We start from the raw sequence: 19,461 nt of genomic DNA on the forward strand, positions 1-19,461 counted from the left end.
TAGCATAAGGTACAGAAAATCTACTGCACAAGAGTATGATGCTGCTGAACGCAGACAACAGCAACCCCACTAGTTCAAGACAGACTGAAGGTACTAGAAGAGGCATTAAGTGCTTTATTTGTACTTACCAGGTGTTGTATGGAAGTTATTAGGATCAATAGTATCCCCTTCCTAACACTTTAACCACTCTAGGGTTGTTGGTTTCCCCCCCAAACACTAAAAATGCCTTACCTGTGTTACAATATGCTGCCTCAGTACAAAGGCAGTACAATTTAAAAATACCGTACTTAGATAAGAATCAAGTCAGAGCCTTCATCAGCACAACTGCTAGAGCTGCCCAGTCTGTTTCAGTCCTATTTAAAGTATAAAACTTCTACCTGGCTTGCTACTCGAAACACCTGCACCAGAATGCCTGCACTTCTAGCGCAGAGCATGCCTCATCCAGCCACTGATCCAATCTTAAATGACTCCTTTAACAGCACCACATGAAAAATTAGGGATATACTGCAGTTTGCAGACCAGAAACAGACCCCAGAGCCTGTCCTGACAACTCAGGAACCACAGGGAAGTCATGCCTCACTCCATTAGCAGAAATTTTAACTGTCGAAGTATGCAGCTCTGAATCTCTGTCTACAGGTTTTATTCTCCCTTCAGCTACATTCTATAGGTCTTTATGATACTGGCAGTCCAACAAGCACATCTTAAAAAGACTTTCCAAATCAGTTTGTACACCAGATGACAAAAGCATGCCCACCTCCATGAACTAATGCTGCCTGCTTGGAATTAGGTCATATCCATACAAAGCTCTGATTCACTTCAAATTGATAATCAAAACCAGAGTTGTTTAATTATGAAAAGATTTTAATACAGTGCAAACAGTGCACCAATTTTGAATTTCTCAAACTTTACAAAATGGTAACTTTTGAATCAAAACTAAAGGGCAAGCCAGCATTTTATTGACATAGTTTATTTGATGTTAAAGCCAGATGAGCAGCTTCTTTCCAGAGAAATTCTCTCTATGCTTCTTCATAGAATAATGTAGTCTGTAAAGGAAAAGATACATCAGTGCCACACAAATAAAACCATTTTTATACTCATACCTTTACAGAGCCTAAAAAACTGGTTCCCAAACAAGTCAGGTGAACCACACTGCTTTTCTTAAGGTTCAAAATTTCACAGTGCTGTCATGGGAATAAGTGAGAGCCTAGATTAGAGCATTCCCGTAGAAAAGCTACAATTGCTTTACCAGCTTTCTGTTTAAGACATTATACTCGCTACATCAGCTCCCAAGACAGTTTAAGTTGCTTTAAAATGAGTCATTCAGACTATTTGTAATAAAATCAGAGTTTTGTCTGTAACACTTACTGTCCACAACACATCCAACTCACTAATGTTTCTGCAGCAAAGATACATAGTCTAGGACTTGTCTAAAAGAGTATCAGGTTTATTTACAAGGAATTTACTTGAAATAAGTATCTATAAGAAAACAACAAATATTTGTTCCTTATCATACCTACAAATGGAAAAATATAAGTCTTGTTTACAGTAAGACTAAATTCACAGCAGTTTTAGCAACCGAGTAATAAATCTGAACTGCCTCGTTTATTATTTCAGTCTTTAAACTAATCAAGTATTTCATGTAAGTGGATGTCATCACATAAATTAGCAACTCAGCAGGAAGCACAACAGTCTTAGTCTTAAACTCTTGCACTGGGTTCTATATGAGCGCAGTATCACAGTGTTTGCATAAATCAGCGTTAGACCTATGTCATCCTATGTGACATCCTATGTCACCTATGTCGTAATGACTACAGGCTACTGAATGTCTAGCCTTACAAGGCATTCTAAAGTCATACCTGTTATCCATTTTCCATCTGAAGTATGTTCATTTACTGAAAAAGAAAAAGCATTAATTAATAAGAGAATAGTTTTATGAAAGTTCTATTACCGTAGAAGATGGAGCTTTGAGGCTTTTTCCTGACACAATACGCTTTTTCAGTTACTACAGTGAAATGTGATAGGAAGCCCTCAGTTTTGACTACTGAAGAGGCTTAAGACCTAAATTTCATGCATTCCCTCAAAAATGGCCCAACAATAGTTGTTTAAAGCTTAAGAATGCAACGGCATGTTCAGTTGCATTCCTAAGGCAGGCTACCCTGGTTTGAAGTGCCTATCCACCCACACCTCCGATCAAGTTTGTTAAAAAAAAAACAAACACATTTCTGTTTGGAAGGCTTACGTGTCAAAGGCTGTCACAACAACATAGTTGTGACATTAAGGGGTAGAGAGAGTCTTTTTTGCATACAGTCTGAATCTGAATGCAAACACTAGGTGAGAGGTGTCTGTACCTGCTTGTTGCAAACTTTCTTGTGATTTCAGCTAGCTACAGAATGTAATAAATAGCAAACTACTTTAAAACACTTTTGAAACTGCAGGGAAAACAGATTGGGAATTCTGAAGGAGTGAGAAGTGAAAGGAAACAACAAAGAAAAACAGTCAGATGTCAGTACAGCTGATGTCTGACTTAAAAGATCAAGAAAAGCTATTCAAGAATGATTCCCCATTTCAGTATTTTTCATGATTACATGGTACAAAACTCTTAGAACAATACAGACTTGCCTGAAGATGTCTCAGAATCAAATGCCTACACATCGTTGAGATAAACAGTTTTCACAGATTGTGCAGGTGGACTCCAAAACATATTACAGGACTCCTATTAAAAATTCCTCCACACGGCCGTAACAATGTTGAACCATGCCACACTATTATGTTTAAACATGCATTTTTCAAGCCAAATCTTTAAGATATGATTGTATTCCGCAAGCTTTTTCCTGTGATGCAGCACAGAACTCTTCTCAACCAAGTTTTCCAGAAAGCATGTAAATTAATTTGTCTTTAGTTTATGCCTAATGCGAGGACACAAAGATTAACAAAACTGATGAACAAATAAGATCTAACCCATGCATACTTATCAACTAAAATATAATTTTAAAAGACATTACAAAACCTCTAATCCAAAACGCAGTTCACCTACTACTGAGATTGCATGCTAATTTGAGAAGCACTTGATGCAGAGTCACATCTGCTATATAACTATCACAGCACACGATCCTGGTCTTGATTTCTGAAGTGTTTATACGCTTTAAGAGAATTTCTATGAACTGGGCAGCTTCAGTAATTCAAGTGACAGTCACTTAACCATTTTTTGTACTACCACTCAACTACCTTCAAGTGCCAAATTCAAGAAGTTCCTCCATACTTCTGGTATCAGTGCAGCACTACGCGATTCCCTTGACATTGACAAGAGGGTGTATGTTAGTGTTACTACTATACCAAATGCTCAGTTGTGCTGTTATACTGTAAACAACTGTAGGACTTCATTATTAAAACAGCATTAATGCAGAAAGGACAAGGGCACCAAATCTTCCCTAGTAGTTCACAGCAACATTGGTTTATTTCCATCCAATGATAACAAGAACTTCACTTATACAGCAAGTGAAGAATCTAATTTCACATAGCAATCACTGTGGGTTGTGTCTTAACTTGGAATACTGTAGGCCAATAGTTAAATGCAGTTTAATGCTGACAGCTGTGTCGTTCCCAACCACCATCTCAAATGCACAAAGCTGTGATGTGACTTAGTTTTCATGAAGATGCACAACTACTTTCACACAAAGGTCAACTTACACATGCAATTGCACTGTACTACTTTGAATCAGAACCTGGGGTGTTCTGAACCAATGCCTCAGATCAATAGCATTGAGCTTCTTTGATTTCTTCTCATTTGGAATTCCTTGTTTTAACGTTGTTTCACTAGTTTCAAAGATCTTGTTCATTATTAGCCAAATTTTATTTCTAAGTTGCACAGAATAAATTTCATTATGTAGTTATCTGAATCCTTACAGGACAGAAGTAATTTTCAAACAAGCATGCATGCAAGGCAGTACAGTGCTTCAATTAAACAGATGAACACGTGTTTCAGTGATTTTTTAATTCAGTCACCACATCCATACCCATTTTCAGTACCTGCTAGATACTTCATTTCTGATGGAGAATTCCAAGAAAGGAGAAAAAAAGCAAAAGTGAAGATTACTAAAGTTCAAGATGTCAAAGCACTTTAGCAGCTAGAGAGCTAAGTGTCAAATCTCATTGCCCTATCTTCCCTCGTTAAAACACTTGGAAAAACCCACTTAGCTGCACAGCTTACTCAGTATTTTTCAGAGGATAAAAAACTGCTAAGGTATATAACCATCTTCACACCCAGGTTACTCCTCAGTTGTGGTGGGGTTTTTTTATTTAATGATAATGGAACTCTGTCTCCCTCCAAGCTGCTCACCTGAAAAGCTTACATCAAGTTCAGCCACAGCATAGGAAGCTCCCACCAGGGGAAAAACCCCCACTGTCTTGGGAATCAGTCAAAGACAGGATAAAGCAGGCATTCTACCTTATTTACACACTGTCTTCACTATCTACAACACCACACATCCTTAACAAAATCTCCTCTACAAATAACACCATAAATAACAGTAACTTGGTGGAGTAAGTATTAGATATTTAGGTAGTCCGAGTAACAAGTGTTAAGAAAATCTAATTTGTATATTGCAAGGCTGAGTTATGAGATTAGCGCAATACTGTTAGATTTACGGAATTTTAACTTTCATTCCAGTGACATGTAGGAAACAATCATTTTAAGAAGCATTATTTCACATTGTATCAGCTAAGCTTGCAGCAGTGAGGAGCAAAACTAAGCTACTGAGCTGATAAGAAGCTATACAACACCACACAGATTACCTTCTGTTATCCAGTAGAACAGGTGAAAAGAAATGGAAGAAAAACAATGTTATTCTGTTGAACAACTTTTTATCAACATTTCAAAGGCAACATGCCCACTCTAGCATACAGATATTCTCATCCTACCTTCTTGCCGGCACCAACATTTGCTTTGGCTGTGCCCCTGACTTTCTTCATTCTGTTCTTGCGCTCCTTTCGCTGCTTCCTAGAAGTCTTCTTCTTTTCATACAAGCCATGCTATTAAAAAACCAGCAAAGTTGCATTTAATATTGTTTCTCTGAATTGAAGTTTTACTATTCCTGGACTCTCCAAATACTGTTTAAATTTGAAATATTAGCTAAGGAGTGAGATAAGGTTACTAGCTAATGAATGATTCAACACAGAATATAAGCACCAAAGTAGGGTATGTATCTGTCTCATCTCTTACGCTTCTTCAAGACCTTTAATAGTGGTTAGTTATCTATTACTGCTAAACATCACTGGTACCATCAATTTTGCTCTCCCAATTCCCTTATAATAAACATTAAAAAACCTTAACCCTACTGGGCAAACACAGAAGCTAGCCTATACCTCTTATATACCTCTGAGTAAACCAACGGTACTTTCACAAAACTTTAGCTTTTATACATGTAAACCATGAACCACTAAACACTTCATCCTAATTGTTTTCAAGTTACCAGAAAACTTACCCTGGCAAGCCTGTGCTTTGGTTCGTTTTTCTTTGCATAGTCCAGAGAATCATAGATCATGCCAAAACCTGTTGTCTTGCCACCACCAAAGTGAGTTCTGAAGCCAAAGACGAAAATTACATCAGGCGTCGTCTTGTACATTTTTGCCAGCTTCTCCCTGATTTCTGTTTTGGGGACTGTGGCCTTCCCAGGATGAAGAACATCAATCACCTAAGAAGGAATTTTTACAAGTTGCATAAAAGCAAGAGAAGGTTAATATCCAGTACAACAGCCAGGTGCTACAGTCCCACCATGAGCTTAACACTCAAGCTAACCCACATTAATAGCATAAAGTATTATTAATTTGATACAAAAGCGTTCATAAGTTTCCTGCTTCAAAAGGCAAAACAACTCACTACCTCACCATCAAGATTTACCTTCAGCAGGCATCAACACATTTAAATCTTCAAACTCTTACAACAAGAACGCAAGAGGTTTTAAGGATCCCTTGCTTATAGTGGCTAAAGAACACTTGCAGCCCAGAACCAATCAACAAGCAATTAAAGGCAATTTTCTGTATTCTTTTACCATCTGCTTGCGCTGAAGCAGTCTGTTTGTCATGAACTTCCTGGTTCTGATGGTCACTGTGTCATTCTGTAAGAGAAGATACAAAATAGTAAAGCAAAACAATAACAAAACATACAATTCAAGTTTAATAAACTTATAAATGCACAGTACAGCAACAGTTAGTAGTCTCTCAGATGCTTACAGTGAACTCATAACTTAAGTGGACTAGTCCTGGACTACAGATAAAGTAAACACGAAAACAATCAGCAGGCTGGAGCACCTATGCTACAAGGACAGGCTGAGAGAGTTGGGATTGTTCAGCCTGGAGAAGGGAAGGCTCCAGGGAGACCTTATAGCAGCCTTCCAGTACTTAAAGGGGGCCTACAGGAAAGATGGGGGGGAACTCTTTTATCAGTGAGTGTAGCACTAGGATAAGGGATAGCAGTTTTAAATTGAAAGAGGGAAGATTTAGATTAGATATCTAAAAGAAATTCTTTACTCTGCAGGTGGTGAGACACTGGCACGGGCTGCCCAAGGAAGTTGTGGATGCCCCATCCCTGGAAGTGTTCAAGGCCACACTGGATGGGGCTTTGAGCAACCTGGTCTAGTGGGAGGTGTCCCTGCCCAGGGCAGCAGGCTGGAACTAAGTGATCTTTAAGGTCTCTTCTAACCAAACCGTTCCATGATCCTGTGATTAACAAACCCACGTGTTATCACTTCCTAAACGCTTTCAGACAATAACAGCCACAACGCTAACAAACAAGCATCATCTACAGCGGCCCTTTAGCACCTTAAACCAAGGAGCGCGATACCGCACTACTGTCAAAGCCCAGTGCTGCTCTCACTGGCCAGCAGCAAGGCCACACAGCAGGCCCAGCACAGGCCCCGGTCCACACCCCGGAGCTCGCCTCTACCAACCGGCACCGCCGCGCCGCGCCCAGGCCGTGGGAGCCCCGGCCCCAAGCGGGAGAACATTCCCCCCTCAGCTTCCACCATACCCCCACAACCCGCTACGGGCAGGCCGGCCCGCAGGGGACAAGCCGCTCAGGAGCCCCACGGGGCCAGGATGGCGGCAGCAGGGCCCGGATTGCTGCCTGCCGAACCTGGTCACTCACCATCTTGACGGTGGCCTCCCTGCCAGCGAGCGAGAAAAGGAAGGAGGACCTCCCCGCAGCCAATCATAAGGCGGCGCAGGGGTCCTTCGCGCAGGGGGCGGGGTCGCGTGGAGGGGTGTCTGTCCCAGAGCCGGAAGGGGTGGGTTATGCGCGCAGGCGCATAGTTGGCCATCGCTGCCGCGTGCAGCCTGGCTGGTCACTGAGGACCGGTCGCTGAGGGGTTACTGCTTGGTCCCTCTTTTCCTCCCCGCTACCCCTGGGCCCTCTCCTCCTCCCCCGCCGCCGCCATGGTGAAGGAGCAGTTCAGGGAGACGGATGTGGCCAAGAAGATGTGAGTGTGGCGGTTGGGGCGGCATCCTGCCTGGCGGGGGGTTGGATCCCGGGCTGCTGCTGCGCCGGTCCCCCGCCGAGGGAGCCGGTGTTGTCGCGGGGTGGGCCCGGTGGCTGTGGCGGCGAGCAACAGAAATCCCAGTGGGTGGCACAAGCGCTATGAAACGAACGGGAAGGAACTTAGTGCGCTGGGGATGAGGGTGGCTAGCGTTACGGCTGTCCCCTTTTCGAAGCGCCAGGCCCAGGCTGCTGGCAGGTCGCTGGACGTGTGAACACCTGTAAGGCTGCCCGAGAACATCGATAAATCTACCAGATATCAGCCCCCAACTTACTGCAAAACAACTCTATTTTGTATTGTTACCCCAAAAGAGCCTGCTCCAGTTATGTAGGGAATCAACTTAGCCTCCTCTGCGTTGCTTTTAAATACATATGTGTGTGCATGCCTGTCCTTATAAGCATTTCTGCATATATATGTGCACATACATACATGTGAAATTTCCCATTCTAGAAGCCACATCTGTTTTGGCATGAAATCTCCAGAAGAGATGCGCCAGCAAGCTCACATTCAAGTGGTTAGCAAAAACTTGTACAGTCAGGACAATCATCACTCTCCGCTGCAGTATGGAGTACTTGACCATCGTATGGTGAGAACCATTTTTTTTCTTTCCAAACTATCTTTGTAGAATTACTTGTAGTAGTTAAAGGTAAGTTGGGATGACTGAAATTTACAAAATATATATGCAAATGCATCTCTGGTTGAATTGCATAGACTGTGACTTGCAGTGACAACTACTTTCTTTGTGCTTTTGGATGGTTCAGGGAAGTATTCTCTTGAGGCAGGAGATAAGTTCTCTCTGCCTAGGTGTTGAGAGACCCGGAGACATCCATCTACAAAATACCACGTTGTAGATTAGCGGGCTGTAGATCAGCTGCAAAATCCATATGGGTTAACGTCACTGGTATCATCAAGGCCTGCATGTGAAAGACACTTTTCTTAAGTTTTGGCGTGAATGTAGTGCTACTGACATGCTTCTGATGCTGGGGAAAAGGAGTAAGTGCTGTGGGTGTGTGTCGGGATAGCTGACTAGCTTAAGAACTGTTGTATTTTCTGTGTATTCAGTTGGTAACAGCTAAACTTTCTTCTGTGTTCTGTTCCTCCTAAAGGGAACCAGTGAAAAAGACCGCCCCTGTGAAACCTGTGGAAAAAACCTAGCTGATTGTTTAGGACATTATGGGTATATTGACTTAGAACTGCCCTGTTTTCATGTTGGATACTTTAAAGCTGTGATAGGCATCTTACAGGTAAACACATTTTTGATTTGTCGTCAGTTTCTGGTGTGTAAAAAGGAAATTATCCAAAAGGATTATGCTTGAAAGAGTAAATGAGAAGACCAAAATAAGCTTGTATTATAAATTTTATCTTTGTGTGTTTTGTAAAATAAATGTATTTAAATACCAGTCTTAGTGATGTAAATACATCTGTTTTATTTTAAGTAATCTCTGACTGATTAATGTAATCCATTATTTTTCTGTTATAGTTTGAATTGAGTGTATGTGGTATGACTTGCCTTTTAGGACATCACAGTAAACAAAAGCTCTATTTGTTTTATATTTGGAATTTTAAGATTCTACAGACCTTTGATAAGGATTCGCTTCACTAACTGTAAATTTTCTTTCCATATACTTTCTTTTGTGTATTGCAGCATATGAATTGGTCTTTCAACCAATACCATCTTATTTCATTCAAAACACCTGCCCTCTCTTGAAGAACTGTAGTTAGAACTGTTACAGTAGACGTTACAACTCTGTCTGTTAAACAACTGTGGTTATATGCATTTATGTTTTAGATGATCTGTAAAACCTGTTGCCATATCATGCTCTCAGTGGAAGAAAAAAAACAGTTTTTGGATTACCTGAAGCGACCTGGCCTTACATATCTTCAGAAGAGAGGGCTAAAAAAGAAAGTGTCTGAAAAGTGCCGAAAGAAAAACACTTGTCCTTACTGTGGTGCCTTTAATGGTGAGTGTTGGCAGTTAGCAGTAGTTATCTGCTGTGATGGGTTTTAATATGGTGGCTGTGATAAGTATCAAAATCTTGAATATCCTTGTTTGTTCCACAGCTAATGGGTGTTCTGTCTGGCCTTTATTAAGAATCAGGCAATTGCATTCTTAATGCCAAGCATGTGCTTGCTTACATCTCAGTTATGTGGATAGAGACATTGTCTTAGTTGCTTGTTTTGTTTCATGTGGTGTCTATTCATGGTAGTAACCAATATTTGATACTTGAACAATGGCAAAAAAACCCCATTTAACACGTTTTTAAAAATATTGGGAGCTATGGTCAGTGATCAATACCTTAACTTAGAAGTATTTGTAGACTTTAGTTATGATTGAACTTCGTTTTTTATTGGGTTTTTTTTGTTGTTGTTTGGTGGTTTTGTTGTTTTAAAAAAAAATCCATGTTTATTTGCTTGCAGGAACTGTGAAGAAGTGTGGCTTGTTGAAAATAATACATGAAAAGTACAAGACCAATAAGAAAGTGGTAGATCCATTAGTATCTACTTTTCTCCAGTCCTTTGAAACTGCCATAGAACACAACAAAGAAGTAGAACCCTTGCTGGGAAGAGCTCAGGTGAATTTTATTATGACTTCAATTTTTCTGCTAGTTTTTGTGCTTGAAATAAAACTCCTTAAAGGTTTGTAAAAATGGGAAATTTTGTTTATTGATCTGCTCTGATACATAGCTCTCTGTATAGACAAGCCCATAGAAGCTCTGCATGTACATGTAGATTTACTGTAGCTCTGAAATTATTACAATACACAGAAATTTTTTTTCTTCATAAGAACTTAATGTTGAGAAGGAAAGAGGAGACAATTATTTAAATCTTTTGTCATTCAGCTTTGCATTGTGTGCAGTTTTGTTTCCTTCTGCTCTTTGGAAGCTGGGGAGATCCTGGGGTACACATTTAGACGGAAAAAGTAACGAATATCTGGAGTTTCTTATACTGCAGGAGTAGCTGTACTAAGAAGAGAGAAATTATTTAAAAAAAAAAAAGTCCAGAAAGTACTGTAATTCATGTTAATTCCTACTAAGAAAATTAATGCAATGTACCATAAGTTTGTTGTAAGAGGCTTATTGAGTTGCTTTGAGAAGTAACTATGAAATACTCTAAAAAAAAAAAAAAAAAAAACATGATGAGAAGTAAACACTAATGTATAAGGAAAAAAAAGAAAGGGAGGAAAATAGCAAGTTAGTACCTGAGATGCTGAAAGTATTAGTTCAGGATAAAATAGGGTAGTTTTGTTTTGCATACATAGTTCTTATCTGTTTGTCTTTTTAAAATGCTTTATTTTTGAACAACCAGTAAATGAGGGAAGAGGGGAAGCACTGAAACTTTTACATTATGCCTTTCTCCAATGTTTTTTGTAGGAAAACTTAAATCCTTTGGTAGTATTGAACCTCTTCAAAAGAATCCCAGCGGAAGATATCCCTCTGCTGCTTATGAACCCAGAAGCAGGTAAACCCTCAGATTTGATCCTCAGGCGACTCTTGGTGCCTCCACTGTGTATCAGGCCCTCTGTGGTGAGTGACTTGAAGTCTGGCACCAACGAAGATGACTTAACAATGAAACTGACAGAGATAATTTTCCTCAATGATGTAATAAAAAAGGTGAGTTATCCTTTAAGCTCTCAGAGACTGTTGCCTTCACAAAGATTTGGTTAGGATTGAATATAGCAAATGGTTTTACTTGTCTTACTATTTACAATCAAGCGAGTGGTCTGTACTGTACTGCTACGTCATTTGGAATTTTATTGAAAAAAATAGAGAAACTTGCTTCAAGTGGAGCTGGCTGACTGACTGATTGCAGGATAGGATCTGCTGCAGTTCTGCTGGTGGATCATGGGAAATGATTTTTCGTTTGTTCTGGTGCGTAAACTCTTCTCCCTCCACCCCTGACTATGAAACTTTTTGAGTGGTCACTTAACAACGAAAACATTATACCTATTGTTTTTTGGGTTTGTTTTTATTTTCTTTTCATGTAGACGTTCCTCTTTTTTTACTACATCTTTGTCCTTTTTTTATTCCACTATCTGTTCTTAAGAAATCAGGCTTCGGCTAGCATGGTTATCAAGTGGAGACTAGAAGTAAATTTGACAATTTATCATTTGTTTAGAAGAACAGTTCTACCAGACTAATACTTCTCAAGCTTTTCAAAACTGGTCTTTTGTCAGGAAAACAAAATCAAGTGAGAGCTGACTCTCCCATGATTGAAAAATTGTTAACTACTGATGGTCTTCCTGGCTGCAAGGTTATATTAGCGTCACTTCAGTGGCTTGGGAAAAACACAATTTAAACAAATACATAGTGGTCTGACCATTTGTCCAAAGCCAGTGCTAGTCAAAAGAAATTTTTTTCTGGGTTCTATTGTGAATGGTCTTATGCTATAGGAATATGCATCCTGTTATAAAGTTATTTTATTTATATTATTTTCAAAGAGTAGTACTTGTATCAGAAAAATTCTTTGCTAGTTTATTATGTGTTGTTATATTTATTTTCTGAACTGGATGACTATTTTGTTTAGCATAGGATATCAGGAGCTAAAACACAGATGATTATGGAAGACTGGGACTTTCTTCAACTGCAGTGTGCCCTGTACATTAACAGTGAGCTCTCAGGAATTCCTCTCAACATGGCACCTAAAAAATGGACCAGAGGTTTTGTTCAGAGACTTAAGGGAAAGCAAGGTTTGTCTAGAAAGCTGTCTTTAATTATTTTTTTTTTTTCATTAAGCCACAGATATTTGCTGTTCCAAAACATCTCTCTGCTACTGTTGTGTTGTGCTTCAGTGATGTACCTGGAAAGATTTCCTAATGTGCTGTCTTAACATCTTGAAAACAACTTTTATATAACAGAGTTTTCACTTGCTTATTTTGCTAGGTCGGTTTAGAGGCAATCTGTCTGGAAAACGAGTGGATTTCTCTGGCAGAACAGTCATTTCACCTGACCCTAACTTAAGAATAGATGAAGTAGCAGTGCCTATTCATGTTGCTAAAATACTAACTTTTCCTGAAAAGGTAAGTAGTGTAGAACCAAAACCTTTTCTATGTTGTGTTGTTTGGTGTTTGTTTTTTTTTTTTTTACCAGATATCAGTGTTGTCCTTCTTTATAGCCTTACTGTAAAAGACAGTGAATGTATTGCTTTTATGTTCAAAATGTCATTCAGTGATACTTTGCCAGTTCTGTTGCTACTGGTAAATGAACAGTGTACTATCAGACATATGCAAGTACTGGGAAGGCATATGGTGTAAGAAGTTGACATATCAAGAGGGGAGAGTTTTGCTTGATTTTTTTTTTTTTTTTTTTAATTCATACATAGCTTTATTTGTTGGTCTATCTGTCTAAGGAGTGGTTGGGTCTTTTTATTTCTGAATTGACTTCTCAGATTTTTAATTTAATTTCACTCTGATGTTGTGCTCTAAGAGTGGCTTGCATTTTCCTTCTCTGTTCCTTCCTGCCTGTTCCCTTTAGCAGCTGGAGGCTGTGAGGGGGATTGTCAGTTGAGGCTAAAATTTGAAAACACAAAAGCCACCAGCATAAACAAGAGGTCCTGAAATGTGTTCCATTTGTTTCTGATTGAAGTCTTTATGCAACAGGTGAACAAAGCTAATATTGATTTTATGAGGAAACTTGTTCGTAACGGTCCTGATGTTCATCCTGGAGCCAACTTCATACAGCAAAGGCACACACAGATGAAAAGGTACCATGCTTATCTGTAATCATTCACTTCTTATCTCTCCCCATCAACTTGTTCTTACTGCTGTGTAAAAACAGTTACACCTTACAGAGATTAAAATTTATTTTTAGAATCTTTCATAAAGGGCAGCAACAAAGAAATTGTCATGAACCCCTCAGGTTTAGCGTACAATTTCTTTTTAGATAATCTGTTGGATTTAAACTTAAGTGTACATACGAATGATAGTGAACTGCAATTAGAGATATATGTATTTATTTTTTTAATGACTGAGTATCTCTCATTTGGAATAGAGGGTGTAGTACAGAGATAAATGAAAACAGACACTTTTGGGCATGTTGTACTCGCTGTTTTCACGGGAGACCTAATCTGCAGTCGGTTTATGGGCAGTAAGAAGTGATGGTATATGGTGTATATATATATATTTCCTATACTCTCTGATACAATTGAAGCAAATTCTTTGGTTTTGTAAATACTTTTTTCTTACTTGTTTTACTAATAGCTGTAGCTTTAACTAATGTCACTTCATTATTTAAAATAACAGCAGGGATGATGTTTAATGATGTAATCCACACCACTCTTGTTTTATAGTTATTGTGATACGAATACTCCAAGATTTAATGGAAGTACTTGCAGTATAAACACAGAATTTATTTTCAGTTGTCTTTACATCTCTGACTTTGTTTTTTCTGGCTCCATTGTTACATGTTACTATAAGGTTTTTGAAATATGGAAACCGAGAAAAAATGGCCCAGGAACTGAAGTTTGGTGATATCGTGGAGCGACATCTTATAGATGGTGACATAGTCCTGTTCAATCGACAGCCCTCTCTTCATAAGCTGAGCATCATGGCTCACATTGTAAGTGTGCACACAGCCTTACATACAGGTAGCGCATCCCTGAATATTAGGTGGTTTACCTTTGCTGATGTTTATCTCTTGCGCACACAAAAATAAACAGCTGCTTCTGAAACACTGCACGGGCATGAGCATGAATACAGCGCAGTTGTGCCTTTGCATGGGAATTGATGTGTGACTAGACAGTATGCTGTCTGGACAATTCTGTTAATAGCCATAGTTGACCTCGGCATCTATTCTTGTGTAAGCATTTCATTTTTGTAGAGTTGATGTGATCTCTACAAAGCATGCTGTTTTCTGTGCTTTGTATAAGTTCTTAATAATTTAAGTTACTAGCTACACTTGTGTAATATAACAGAGTACAATTTTTATCAGTTCCTGTTTGTGTTAAATCCTATAATCAGAAATTTTGACTTATGCCTGTAATAAAAAGAAGCCTACAAGGAAGCACTCGGGCATGACGTTTCATCTTTTAGCGTGCTTGAGTGCATGTGCATCACTTCTTTTCTTTTTTTTTTTTTTTTCTTGCAGGCTAGAGTGAAACCTCATAGGACATTCAGATTTAATGAATGTGTCTGTACACCATACAATGCAGACTTTGATGGAGATGAGATGAACCTTCACCTTCCTCAGACAGAAGAAGCAAAAGCAGAAGCGCTTGTTTTAATGGGGGTATGTAGATAACTTTGGGGTTGATTTGACAGGTAGGCTGAGTCCTGTATTTCTTAACTTGTGTGTGAAATATCAAATATTAGCAAGATTGCTGGGTATGGATTATGTGCAACTGTGAAGCTGCCTGAAAACTCTGCAAAAGGGAATTTAGAATAAATTAGGACTGTTACGCAAGGGTAGTCTAATAAACTTATATTTCACATGCGTGGAAAATTCAGTGGTTTTAAGTAAGTGGGTGTCATAAGTAACACTTCTGCCTGACTGTCCTTAGTGATTGCTGCCAAAATAGGGTGGCTCTGTTACTAAAGAGATCTGTGCTTTGCTTTCTGGTCTGACAGCCAAGCAACTGCAGGCGGTCAGGCCAACTGGAAATGAGGCAGCAATAGCGTGCTTGTACTGGAGAAGGCAGTTTACCGGAGAAGGCAGGAGACAGTAGGCTCTTAGGGCAGGGGAAAAAGGGAGAAGGGAGGGTAGATAAAGAGGGATCTGATGGTTGCAGGCATCCATCTGTGGTGTGGAAATAGAGTCAGTAGCAACAATCTGAGGATTTTCCAGTACATTGCTGCTTCTGTGTGACTGAATGCCGGTGCTACTTCAGATGTACCAACACAACTGTTGGGTGCAGCATGTGTTGGCTTGCTGAAATGGTTTGGGAGCTTAAAAAGAAAACTTCTCCCCCCATGTGTGGGCCTGTGAACAGTTCAGGCAAAATTGTGCTGCACAGGTGGGGATGATTTACTAGAGCAGTAGTCTGAGTAAGGCTTAAGAAGATGGGGCTAGTGGAAGTGGCTAGCTTGATTATTACATGTCAGTAGGGACCACACAACTTGCAATATTTCACTAGCTCCCTGTAGTGAGCACAACCTCTTTTGTACCTTCTTAGATTCTAAAAGCTAGCTTGTCTTCCTTTCCCTGCCCTGTTTGAACAGTAACTTACCAAACACATCAAGTTGATTGCAACCTCTGCTTTGGAAATAGAATATCCAATTTCCAGTAACTACTCTCAAATTATTCCTTAACCATCAATAGATTTGCATGGACTGTGGTAAACTGAAACTTCTAGTTCCTTTTGTCTATCTTCTTGAAGACAGCTGTAATTTGATTTAGAATAAGCTTTAACCTTTTTTGCTAAAATAACTGTCTTAAGTTGTAAGTTTCTTTCTGAATAACAACTGACATAGCAATGTCTTCAAATGTGTATTTTTCTTGTTTCTTGTTATCATACAGACTAAAGCTAACTTGGTAACACCAAGAAATGGAGAACCTCTCATTGCTGCTATTCAGGATTTCCTCACAGGTGTGTATATAAGCTTATTTTAGAGCTGTGTGATTTAACAGTTTTTCCTCCCCTATTTTTGAGAATTTTTCTATATTAATTAAAAAATTTCTCCTTTCACAAGTCAAAGTGACATTAGGAAAGTAAGGCCATTGTTAGTCTGAAGTATAATTATGTCCTTAGAATCTCTTCTGATACTGTCTACCTGTGTAGGTGCAATCATTATTACCTTTGTGTATGTATTGTAGTATTTCTCTCTCAGAGAAAATGAATGTTTGGGATCTTTGTATACATTAGGTAAACAATGTAAACTGCTTATGACTATGGTAGAGGAGTTGAATTTATTACTCAAAAATGAGTTTTAAACAACAGTAAGTACCTTCAAGTTTCCTTAATTCTTTGGGAAATGTCCGATGGACATAAGGAAGAAAGTGTACAAAAATTAATGCTGAGGCCGCCTTTTTACCTATGGAATGGAGTCTGATGGGAAGAATAGATTATAGAAATGCACTGGTTTTAATTTTCAGAAATTTGAGTCTGGAGCAATTAAAAAAAATAATCTGGGAAGGATTTGCAACTGAAGTGGTCTAAACTGTTGGAATTTTGCATAGTAAGTAGGTAACTAGTAGTATTAGAATGAAATAATTGACACTGAATATGCAATAGCTTGTAAAGTTTATCTCATTTTAGACTGTCACATTAATAATTTTTTACACTCTAGGTGCCTATCTTCTTACATTAAAAGATACCTTTTTTGATCGAGCCAAAGCCTGTCAAATTATTGCTTCTATCCTGGTTGGCAAGGATGAGAAGATTAAAGTTCGTCTTCCACCTCCAGCAATTCTGAAGGTGTGTCAAACTATTTTTTTTTTTTTTTAATGTTACTAAGACTTTCTCTGTTGTGTGTTCTTGACCCACGGTGATGCACAGCAGAGACAGTTCTTTTTTTCTCTGATGTTAGTTTTGTATGAAATTTTGTATTTGTAAAGTGCAAGGATCAGATTTCCAGGTCAAAGCTATGTGGAAGTTGTTTGATGGTTCCTGATGCTGAACAGTCAACCTTGCATGGTGTAGTCCATATGCAGGGTTCCTTCAGGGTTCAAACTTAGCTATCCAGCTACTTACTATCCTGCTACTGTGAGACAGGCCACTTGGCTATTGGTGGTCAGTAGAAGATACTTAAATAAGAAGTTCTTAGTAACCTCACTGTTATGGCCTGTGCAGACTAATACGGGGCTAGTGGAGAAACTTATTCCTGGGGTGCCCTCAAGTAATGTCTCAGCAGTTCTAGGCTTCAGTATCCCAAATCGAAGAGACGTTAAACCTGGGAAATAATATGCTTCAGTTGTTAACCTTGGCAATGTGTTAAAGAGGATGAGTGCTATGTGATTTGGTCTGTTTGTTTTTGTTTGGGGGTTGGTTTTTTTTGTTGCTGTTACATCACATACACAAATATTCTGCCCTTCATAATAAATATTTTGTGTATTTGTCACAAACTTTGAAGAGAGCTATAGATTCATTTATTAGATTAGGGTCTGTTATTAATTCACATACATTTAAGGGTGTCTGTATGTGATTAATTTTGTATTTGAGGCAAACAGTATCGTTTGAAGAGAGTCTGGTATATTTTCGAATTTGTTAAATACTCACTAAATGTATACATCTTTTCTTTTTTATATATACACTTTATTTAATTTCAAAACAGTAACTGTAATATTAGGGAAATTCCAAAAGTGAAATTGAAATGGCAATGAATAATACTTATTTAAAGCAAGGTCAGAGCATTTATAGTCAATATCTAATGCAAATTTTGTAAATAGGTAGAAACTTTTGCTACTAGCTAAGAGCAGTGATTCTTTGACTGCTTCTGTCACTCCAAGTGAATAATTTTAGTGCTAGCTGCAACAGTTACTTACATTTAACTACAGCTGAGGGAAGTACATAATTATATGAATCTTTAACCTCCTAAAAATTTAAACCAAAGACACTATATAAAGAAGGAATTATAAATGTTGCAACCACTTTGGGAAATGAAATGACTTTTTTTTTTTTTTTAAATCAGAAAGGGAAACATGACACTAAGAGGGAGCAATAGAGCATGTTTCTCTAAATGCATGCATATACTCTTATGTAAAAGATAAAAAGGCTGGTGGCTGAATGGTTATATCTATAAAAGTGCATAGTAGTTCCCTATTCAAAGGAATGCTACTATGCACTTCTACAAGTATACTTCAGCATAGAAAGGTTCTGTGTAGAAAACAATTTTACAATTAAATTCTTGCTTGCTATTTTACTGTAGTTGTAGCACAAACTCTGTAATCCTAATTCTTGTCCTTTTTTTTTCTCTAAGCCTGTAACACTCTGGACAGGAAAACAGGTTTTCAGCCTGATTCTCAAACCCAGTGATGATTGTCCCGTAAAAGCCAATCTACGAACCAAGGGCAAACAGTATTGTGGCAAAGGGGAAGACCTGTGTTACAATGACTCTTGTGAGTGATGCTTCTGAAGATGTGTTTCAGAAGCCTTCAAAGAAATCGTAGCTATTGTTTTGTTGATTTTGTTGCTGTTGAGCTCACTGTAGGAGGTAAAGCAGTACTTCACATAAGTATTCCTGAAATGAAAAATAAAATTATGCAGTTTTTCTCAAAAGTTGAAGTCATGCTGAACACCAAAGAAGAGACTTGGGTGTTTTCTTGTAATAAAGTTTCTTTTGTATGTTGCTAGACTTGTCATGATACTAAGGTAGTACTTGAAGGCGAGAAAGCGATAAAAGCAAAGAAGCTTAGGAAGTGGTTGTGTAGAGGGCAAATGGAAAAATTTAGTATCTTAAGTGGGCATAGTGATACAGGGATTGAAAGTCAAACAGCGAAAGGAGTTAGGATATGTAGGGAAGACAGGAATCCCTAGGATATCAAACTTTCTGTATCCTTCCAGTTAGGGAAGTCAGAGTGGCAGATGGAATACAAAGCATCAGGGTTAAGGAGGCTGTAGGAGATGAGCAAGGCTTTGCTTATTATTAATTTAACATTCATGTGGTAACAGCTGGGAAAGAACTTGAGCAGGCAGGATTAGCTTGGCTCTTGCTGCTCAGAAGTGTGAGTTAAGGAACCAAGGGAAGAACCATTGATTTACAGTAATCCTGTCGTGTAATGTTGGTGTGAGAAAGAATTTGCCAATTAGGACAATCCACTCTACTCTAGACTGAGTGATTTCTTTAGAAGGTGGGACCACTCAGTGGTTGTGAAGTTGGTTATAAACACGGTGGCACAAGTTTTTTCAGCCTCTGAGGAATGTGGGATGAACACTGCAACAAAGCAATCCTGTTCACACCCATGTGAACATAGGCCATCTTTGCTCCACAGTCTTTTCATTTTAGGAAGTATGGGAAGAATTTCCATTTTCTGAGTTCGACAATAGCAAGTGATACAGAAAA

The 19,461-nt window shown here is 38.7% G+C and overlaps 2 protein-coding genes across 6 annotated transcripts in view; one reads left to right on the plus strand and one right to left on the minus strand.

Moving 5' to 3' along the window:
* Nucleotides 1–951: 951 nt before the first annotated feature.
* Nucleotides 952–7,232, minus strand: RPS24 (ribosomal protein S24). Of its 3 annotated transcripts, XM_074590835.1 has the most exons (7): nucleotides 7,142–7,232; nucleotides 6,048–6,113; nucleotides 5,481–5,690; nucleotides 4,918–5,028; nucleotides 4,027–4,044; nucleotides 1,857–1,892; nucleotides 952–1,043 (listed from the first exon to the last, which is right to left on the minus strand). In XM_074590835.1, exons 1-5 carry the CDS (start codon nucleotides 7,142–7,144, stop codon nucleotides 4,039–4,041), a joined length of 396 nt encoding a protein of 131 aa, XP_074446936.1. In that variant the 5' UTR covers nucleotides 7,145–7,232; the 3' UTR covers nucleotides 952–1,043; nucleotides 1,857–1,892; nucleotides 4,027–4,038. The 3 variants fall into 3 exon arrangements, with proteins under 3 accessions (XP_074446936.1, XP_074446937.1, XP_074446935.1); XM_074590836.1 differs by lacking the exon at nucleotides 4,027–4,044; XM_074590834.1 differs by lacking the exons at nucleotides 952–1,043; nucleotides 1,857–1,892 and having other exon boundaries at nucleotides 4,027–4,794.
* Nucleotides 7,233–7,287: 55 nt separating this feature from the next.
* The window catches only part of POLR3A (RNA polymerase III subunit A), a 39,753-nt gene continuing 27,579 nt past the window's right edge, over nucleotides 7,288–19,461 (plus strand). For 2 of the 3 annotated variants that reach the window (XR_012587505.1, XM_074590831.1), the window contains exons 1-14: nucleotides 7,288–7,472; nucleotides 7,980–8,115; nucleotides 8,636–8,773; nucleotides 9,319–9,490; nucleotides 9,948–10,102; nucleotides 10,901–11,140; nucleotides 12,054–12,216; nucleotides 12,410–12,546; nucleotides 13,126–13,229; nucleotides 13,942–14,083; nucleotides 14,612–14,752; nucleotides 15,980–16,049; nucleotides 16,750–16,877; nucleotides 18,379–18,517. Coding sequence is in view for 2 of the 3 variants with exons in the window: in XM_074590831.1 (XP_074446932.1) it covers nucleotides 7,429–7,472; nucleotides 7,980–8,115; nucleotides 8,636–8,773; nucleotides 9,319–9,490; nucleotides 9,948–10,102; nucleotides 10,901–11,140; nucleotides 12,054–12,216; nucleotides 12,410–12,546; nucleotides 13,126–13,229; nucleotides 13,942–14,083; nucleotides 14,612–14,752; nucleotides 15,980–16,049; nucleotides 16,750–16,877; nucleotides 18,379–18,517 (1,909 nt within the window). In the remaining variant the exon portion in view is untranslated. The remainder of the gene's footprint in view (nucleotides 7,473–7,979; nucleotides 8,116–8,635; nucleotides 8,774–9,318; nucleotides 9,491–9,947; nucleotides 10,103–10,900; nucleotides 11,141–12,053; nucleotides 12,217–12,409; nucleotides 12,547–13,125; nucleotides 13,230–13,941; nucleotides 14,084–14,611; nucleotides 14,753–15,979; nucleotides 16,050–16,749; nucleotides 16,878–18,378; nucleotides 18,518–19,461) is intronic. The other variant, XM_074590832.1, reaches the window with a different exon arrangement.

The sequence above is a fragment of the Larus michahellis genome, chromosome 6 (genome assembly GCF_964199755.1).
Source record: "Larus michahellis chromosome 6, bLarMic1.1, whole genome shotgun sequence".
NCBI lineage: Eukaryota > Metazoa > Chordata > Aves > Charadriiformes > Laridae > Larus > Larus michahellis.